The sequence below is a fragment of the Aquila chrysaetos genome, chromosome 13 (genome assembly GCF_900496995.4).
Source record: "Aquila chrysaetos chrysaetos chromosome 13, bAquChr1.4, whole genome shotgun sequence".
NCBI lineage: Eukaryota > Metazoa > Chordata > Aves > Accipitriformes > Accipitridae > Aquila > Aquila chrysaetos.
The window spans coordinates 16,880,339-16,888,731 of NC_044016.1; the positions used below are offsets into that span (position 1 = coordinate 16,880,339).

The 8,393-nt window shown below is 35.7% G+C and overlaps 1 protein-coding gene across 1 annotated transcript in view; it reads left to right on the forward strand.

The window, feature by feature from the left end:
* Positions 1-7,923, forward strand: part of PRKCE (protein kinase C epsilon) — a 309,344-nt gene extending 301,421 nt beyond the window's left edge. The window contains exon 15 of the mRNA XM_030036000.2: positions 4,695-7,923. Within this exon, the coding sequence (XP_029891860.1) occupies positions 4,695-4,841 (147 nt within the window). The 3' untranslated portion in view covers positions 4,842-7,923. The remainder of the gene's footprint in view (positions 1-4,694) is intronic.
* Positions 7,924-8,393: the final 470 nt, after the last annotated feature.

The following is an 8,393-nucleotide window of genomic DNA, read 5'->3' on the forward strand; positions in this document are numbered from 1 at the left end:
AATTTCTGGCCTCACTTACTTGTATTGGCTGTCTGTTCTGGATTAGCTCCTCATTCTATTAAACTAAACAGAAATCTATTAATTGGTTTAAAGAGGATTCCTATAGTTATATTTAAACAGCATATTGTGAATTTGTAGGAAAACCTAGGCTTTTGTGGCCTTGTTGTTTTCTAGGCACCACCTCCATCTTTCTTTCACCTCCTCTGAGTAGCCTTTGAACCTGCTGGACAATTCCAGCCCAATTTAGTGGAGCCATTGAGCTTGCAAAGGACTTGAAAGAGTTCTGGTGATTTTCTGCAAGTCAAATGAAAATAAATAATGGAGTAGAGAGAGATACCTCTTAATGCCTCCAAGCCGGAGAGTTAATTTAATCCTTATCAAGTAGAAGAGAGTCCACTGAGCCTCTTGGTCTCATGACACAGCTGATGAGGTGCCCAAGCTTTGCTGAGTTCCTTGGTTTGGAACATCGTCTGTCAGGTGCCTTCTTGCAAGGATTTCTGTGGCTTTTCAATACCAAAGGCTTCTGTCATTCACATTTGGTTCATGTGATTAATGGAAGGAATGGCAAGTTCTAACTTTCTTAATGTATTTTCATTGATAAGACCACTAACTTAGATTTCCTTTTTCACTGTTGCAATTCATATAGTGTCTTTTAGTAATCATTAACAAACAAGGTTGGTAATCCTTGACACTGGAAAGCTTATTAAGCATGTTTTGGAGGGTTTTTTACAGCTTGAATCTGTGACTGCAGGTAGAAAATTAATTTTTTATTGAAGTGGTAGTGAAAATAAAACCAGTTCAGAAAACCACTGTTGAATGTGTGCTTATTAATAGCATATGAAGTTCATTTTAATCTTTTAGTAGTTATGTGAAGAGATTTAAGAAAAAAAGCATTTTGACTGATAAAACAATATCCCTTTGTCCAAAGTTGTACGGACCAACTAGGAAAGCTGATTAAATAGGGTTTTATGAAGAGATAGTCTTTTAAAATTTCCGATAACTTTAGCTCTTCAAACAGAAGCAGTAGTCTTTGAATAGAATAAAACATGACTTTGACCTAAAAATTGTCATCCTTGATGGGTAGTAGGTTGTGCTAATATTTATTAATTCAAGGGGTTCTGTTTCTGTAGCATAAGTGTTACATCTAATCAGATCATATCACCCACATGAAGCAAGTCCACCATGCCTCCCCGGATAAGCAGGTCACACTAGGTCAATGCTCAGATGGGAGACTTATGAAGCATTCATACTGCTGGGAGAAAAAAAAGATCAACTAGCCAGCCCGTTTTCTGCACAAGACGTAGTGAGTCACTATTCCTTCTCACTATGCGAGATACCGTACTGGTGGAGAAGTCATCTTTCAGGTGAGATTTAGAATTGGAGTCATGTCATTTTTAGTCATTACAAGCGCCATGGCACTGCTGCTGCTCTTTGTCAGGTGGACTGTGTACATGCTGCCTGCAGTAGAGCAGTTTCAGTGCAGTGTGGAATTTGCCACTTATTGTTGGAAGCTCTTGGGCAGCTGCTGTGCCCCTGCTCTCATATAGCATTGAAGCATCCTGAACACAAGGTGTTTGGGTAGCCTAGAGAGAAAAAAGTAGCATCTGAAACCTAATCAACTTGCTGTGTGTTTGGGTGGACAGCTGTGGTTTTGGGGGTTCTTTTTTTCCTAATAACCCTAGTTTCTTCAGTCATCTGAAATTGAAAAGTCTTACCTGGAAAAAAGTTAACAATAATGTGTCCCAAAGTCTCAAGGAGCAGCAGGCTAAATAAACAGAATCCCACCCATTTAATTACTGCTTTTTTAATGATGTGTTTGCCAGCCAATCTAAATATTTTTCCTTTTTTCTTCATGATTTTTTTAATGTTCAAAGTTGGGTAATAGCTGCACTCTGTTTCCTTCATATACTCTCCCTACCTTGTAGATCTTCTTTCTTTTCTCAGCTTCTCTGCTAGGAGACAGCCACAGCCCTTCATACCTTCATCCTGAGCCCTCATGCTGCAACTATACATTGGTTCATGCTGTTGGCCTATAGAGTATTCACAGTGCAACTACATTAAAGTAGGAATAGTAGCAGAAATGTGGCCAGACCTGTTTCATTTTACCAGATGAGGCCTTGCAAAACAGCCATAGCTTCAGGAAGAAAGTGCCTAAATTGCTAAGGAGGGTTTCTCAAATAAATCTTTCTGTTGAAAAGAAGCACTTGTTACGAACTCTACCTTTTGTTTTGTATGGCTTAATCCACTCACTTTTGTTCCCTGTGATTTATTTAATCTCACTTCATCAATTGGTTAGTTAAAGGCTTGCTAGCGTGTCCTTGCAATCTTGGATTGCTCCATACTTGTCCTGTTAATAAATTGGGTGATTTACATCTGTGTTGCCAAAAAGACATGGAATTGTTTACAAATCTGAGAAAGTAGAATGTTCTATTTCTTTCTTTGGTCTTCAAGGCATATTTTAAGACATGCTAGGCTTTTAAATCTAAGCAAATACCTTTGGTTGTTGTTTCGGAAGTGTTTGGGATTCAAAATTCTACTGGAAGTAAAATTATTTTTAATCAATAGGATTTAGATACACCAGTGTTGGGACAATTTGTCAGATATGCTGATCTGCACTCTTTTTCACCTAACACCTTCACAAATCGTAGTGATGATTTTCTGGAAAAAGTAGCTATTGGGAATTAATTGCCCTTGATAGGCTTTAAGGAATTTGTCATCTTATTCTTCTATCTTCAGCAAGGAAATAACACTTTTCACAAATACATTCAGCATGAAAACCTGAAAATAATATATATTGTGTTTGTTCTCAGCTAGTCCAGAGCTTATTTGCCCTGGATAGCTAGTGGGTAAAGTGTGAATGTAGTCACGTTTCTCTAGCACATAACTACAGTTCTGAATTTGAATTCTACTTGCTACAAATACTCACTTACCTCCTTCTGCTTTAGTGACTATACCTGTACCAAATTCATTGTATGATTGTGTGAAAATACTATGGTAGGACATGGGGAACAAGAAGAATGTAGATGTAGTTGTAATGTAATGCATTTAAAAATTCATATGGAATTTCATTCTTATTTTGCAGTATTTGCCCAAATGACTGGGAAAAAACATAAAGCCCAAAGGAATATCCCACATGCTTTATGCAGTTCAGAGTATATGGGTCACATACACTTTTATGTCCAGTCTTTATGTACGAAGTAAATACTACAAATGTAAACAATATAAACATATATATATATATATGTTTGTTAAGTCCATATTCCTTTCCTTTTAATGGAATTTTGTAGATAGAGGTTGTGGATTTTTGGTTGCCTGCACTTAGAAAGTACTTGGTTTACAAGTGACAGTCTCTTGCATTTATATAGACCTTTTTTTCCCTATACCTATAAAGTTCTTACAGACAATGTAGGTGAAGGTTGCTGTGACCATTTTACAATTGTGAGAAAGAAAACTATTTGTTTTAGTGCCTCAGTAGAGCTGATGAAGAAAATACATTTATAAATACATTTTATAGGAAAATTTACCTACATTGAAAGAAAGCATATATTCCATTTGGAATATGTTAATGTACTTTATGGTGTATCACTTTACAAGTCAAATAGCTATTCTATTTCTGGTATCATCTTAAATCTCATATACAGGATGGACACAAACTTTTCAATGTGTCAGTGTGCCTCTGCCAAGTATCACTCAGGTAACCATTAGATTTCATGAAACAAAGAGAAAAGAGGCAGTGTAAAGGAAAATGCTTTTTCCAATTCCCTGAACCTGTAGATGCCTGAAATATGCTGCTAACATGGAAAACATGAACAGTGCAGGTCTCAAGGGAATGACCATGGGAATGTTTTCCCCTGCGGCCTTAAGTTTTTTTACATGTAAGTGGTCACAGATAGTCCCTGTCATGAGTGCCCTGAGGACAACGAGTCGGCCTCCCCAAGTCTGTCTCTAGTTAATACATCTTATTCCAACCAGAACACGTACAGTTGCACTATGTTGGCTCAACTTCACTGAAAGAGCAAAGTGCTTTAGACTTCAACAGGGAAATCCTGATACCATTGAAATAAAGAGGAGTTCTGAGGTGGATTTCTCTGGTGCCAGAATTTCACACTTTGCCATGGTGCTCTGAATGACATTCAGCTGCATTAGGAAATCTGACATGCCAATGTGGAGCTCAAGGATTTTGGACTGAGAGCCGTTGCGAGGTCTACATCTGATTTTAAAGCTGAGTGTAGCCAGATATAAAGAAACAGTTAACTTAGAGTTGAAACAGTAGGCTATATTGTGGGGAAATCAATTAAATCAGTTCACTCTGTGCCTCTGAAATGAGATATCATTATATTCAAACCTAAGAGGAAACAGCCATACCACCTACTGTGCCAAAGCCTTTTTTAAACTAGTCCTAATCTCAGCTTCCTGCTTTATCATCATACTGCTATTCCTTCGCCTGTCAGAGACCTGTGAGTCTCTGGGAACTCATTTATAGTACTGCTTCTGTGGCCTCTCCTGAACTCATGTATAGTACTTGCTCCTGTAGCTTCTCTCATACGTCTGTTATTCTTTGTGTGAAGTAGCTCCTCTTTTATTTCAATCATTCCAGAAAGTTCAGCCTTTCGGGTGGGATGGAGAGGAGGGAGAACACTTTTTATTTTACCCTGCTGGTTTACCATTCACCTTATTTGTATTTTTCTTCTCAGAAAACCAAAAGGGATGTAAATAACTTTGATCAAGACTTTACACGAGAAGAACCAGTATTAACGCTAGTGGATGAGACAATTATAAAACAAATCAATCAAGAAGAATTTAAAGGGTTCTCTTATTTTGGAGAAGAGCTACTGCCATAGACAACGTTAGGCTGACAGATGAATGATGCTGCAAGAAGTGATTCTGAAGAGATCGTCAAATTACTGAGACTCAGTAGATCAAGAACTACTTCTCTTACCCTGAGCCCGTATCCCCAATTAAAGTATATATTTATTGTTTTTTTCCTTTAATGTTCTGTCCTGAAAGCACTCTTAATTTCTGTCTCACAAAGCAATGCAAAATAATTTTGTATCAGAAATTGTAGATGTAACACACTGCCATATATTTGCAACTTTTCTTTTATTCCTAAGATCTCCCCAGAGGAAAAAATTGCATCTTTTCCATGGAAAATGAAGCTGTGCTATTAAAAGCAATTTAGCAGATCACATTCTGTAATCGTCATATGTATTTAAGCTAAGAAAGTGAGAACTGTTTCTTCTGCACTGGTGGTTATGGTAAGATCTGTACTCAGGTGTGGAACAAGTAAGTAATATGTTGCCTTTTGGTAAGCAAAGAAGTCTGCCTTCGTGGAGGTGTAATCCTCAATTATGAATTTATTGTGGTGAGATACAAACTTAAAATAAACCTGTCCAGAAAAAGAAGCACATCAAATAAGGCTTTCAGTGAAGTTCCTCATACAGTTTACGGAAAACTCTTAGGAATAAGAAAAGTCACAAAGATTACTGAAATTTTATTTAAAGCAAGAAATAGACACTATATGGATAGTTATTAAAGGGCTAAAGAATAAAAAGCCTATACTATTTAACAGAGCTATATATAGGCATTTACAGTTTTTCAGGCAATTGGGTGTACTATCCATGTTACCAAATCTAATGTCCATTTAAATGAACCATTAATGTGATGGCAAGATTGCAAATGTTTACAGTTAATTTTACACAAAAAATTAATTATAAACATTATAAATTTGCCTTTTCCATTTTAGCAAGTTGATGAATAATTTCTTATTTATATTTATTTTCTCAGTAGTGTGTTACTTTTGCACACTTTTACAAAACCATAATACTACTGTGTTTGTTGTTTTTTATGTTTAAAATCTAAAGAGAAATCTGCTTTTAGAAGACACAAAATAAGGCTACACATGCATTATGTAGAAGTGTGTTAAAAAACTGAAGATCAAACATTCACAAACTGACATTATTGAAAGTTGTAAATTGAATTTTTTTTGTGTATGAATTGAAACGGTAACTCATGTGGACAATATTACTAATGTGAAGTTACCTCCTGTAGATACGCTAACAGTGTTATGTACTTATATTTCTGGGAGTACCCTGTGGTTTGGTTTTTTGGGGGTTTTTTGTGTACATGTATCGCTGAGGTCATTTTATTATATATTTTACTGGACTGAGTGAGCGGTCATTGGAGTCCATTTTAATTGTTGCACATGGATTTCCAGCTGCACAAAAATATATATACTTGTGATTGGCAAAGTGGCACTAAAGAAGCTTTTTTGCCTTTTGTACAGGTGAGATTTTGTATATAGTGTTTGCTGCAAGGCCTGTGGAATTCATTGAATATAGAGGTATCAACTGCTGCATGTTCAAGCATACTATTAAAATGTTAGTCTATGAAAGAATAATTAAAGTAATGTCCATGTGCAATACTCTTGTATGTGTATGGGTTCAAGTTACTGTCAGAGAGATGAGGTTTTTGTTATAAAAGATGTAGACATATATTAAGCTATACTAAACCTCTTGTATAGTTCTCTTCAACTCTATTATGACATGATAGAGCTCGAAAAGAGAAAGGAATGTTGCAAATCGTGGTGGACAAAGTGTGACTCATTGGCTTTAAGAGATAAACTCGGTCACAAGCAGATGAGTGAGTTTGTGTCAGTTTTGCATCTGGCTGCTCATAGTCTGTTACTGATGACAACATTCAGTTCCATTTTGTTTTGTTTTTAAAACTCAGGTGTAATTATTATATATATTCTTATGATGATTTCAAAATATTAAATATTATGATATATCAATTAATGTGTTGTCTGGCCTACAGGTGTAATAATGGATCAAGCCTTTAGTTTAATTTAATTTATCTTCAGTAATCTTTTGTACTGGGAAAAGACTAGCTTCTGGAGCTGAGTACCAGCACAGAAACATCTTAATGATTGCATCATCTCAATGTTTAAATTTCTTTCTCTTTTAGAAATATATTGTAGAACTGCCCATCAATTTGTGTCTCACCACTGGCTCTGTTTATTTCTCATCACGGTTAGCTTTTGACATCCAGGCAAGAACTGATCACAATGCTAAAGCGTTCTTTTCCATAGGTGAGTAGACTGGTGAGGAAGACAAGTTATTGGATAGTGCGCTACTGTTTGTACAACAAGAGGCCTTTACACAAAACTCTGAGCATTTATTTTGAAGGAATAAAAGTGTCCCATAAAGCTTTTGTAAGCAAGCTATGTAGTCTGTATTCCCATTTCTAAAGTGAATATAATTAGCAAACATTTGTATTTCAAGAGGCCTCAGCACCTGCAATGTTTGGTAGGATGCTAAGAGAAAAGTGAAGGAGATAAAAACTTTTGCATGGGCAGATATTTCTTCAATATAAATAGTTAGATCCTCTGCATTGGGTTTACATCAGAAGGTTTGTCTGTTACGTTGAACATTTTTTAAAGATAATTCTTAAAAATGGACATTCTGTTACATTTCTGCCTGTTCTGTAAAATCTTCCCTGTTCCTTCTTTGTAAAATGAGTGCAAAATGCCAAAAAGATTATTAATAATAGTTATTATTATAAAGAATCCATTGTTTCTTGGTTTTTCTCCTAAATAGACTTTATTAAAAAAATGGAAACACATTTTTCTCCATCGGGTGAAAAATACTTCTCTCCAAAAAAGGCTTACAAATTACCTCTTTTTAAATTATGTGCAGAATAGTTCTGGCTAAATATAAAATGTATTCAGTTGGGGGGGTAGGGTTTTTTTTATTGTGAGGATTTGTTTGTACAGAATTTTTTTCTTATGGATGTAATTTGAATCTTTTGCCATTCATTAGTGTTATTTCATTGTAAACATTATTACTGTGCCAAATGTACTGTATTCAAAAGGATGTGAATGTGTATTGTTTCGGAACCTAATAAATACAGTGATGTTAAATCTTATTTTTTTCCCCAAAGTTTTCCTGAGTATTTCCTAAGAGTAAGAAAGAAAGATGAAGGATGAATATTTTTCCTGTTACATGTTGTACAAAATACCATGAGCTTGTCTTTTAGGAGTGGACATTTTGCAAAGGAAGGATTTGTTAAGAAGAACCTCATCTGTGAAGCAATTAACACTCCAAGAGAAACACAGGTAACCAGGTGTGAACACTATTTATCTTGAGCAATATAACATTTACCTCAAAAACACCAAGCAGGTGAGTTTACAGACTTTTTCTGCTTACCAGCTACATAATGGTCGCTCACTGATCCCACCATTCTGCTTGGCTGCATTGTTAAAACTCAGTTCAGTAGGGCACTTTGTGTACAAACACATGAGACTGCTTTAGTCTTTAATTGGATTGATTAGAGGGATTAATTGTATGCATAAGTTTAATTAGGGTCATAGACCTTATTAAATGATTTATTTAACT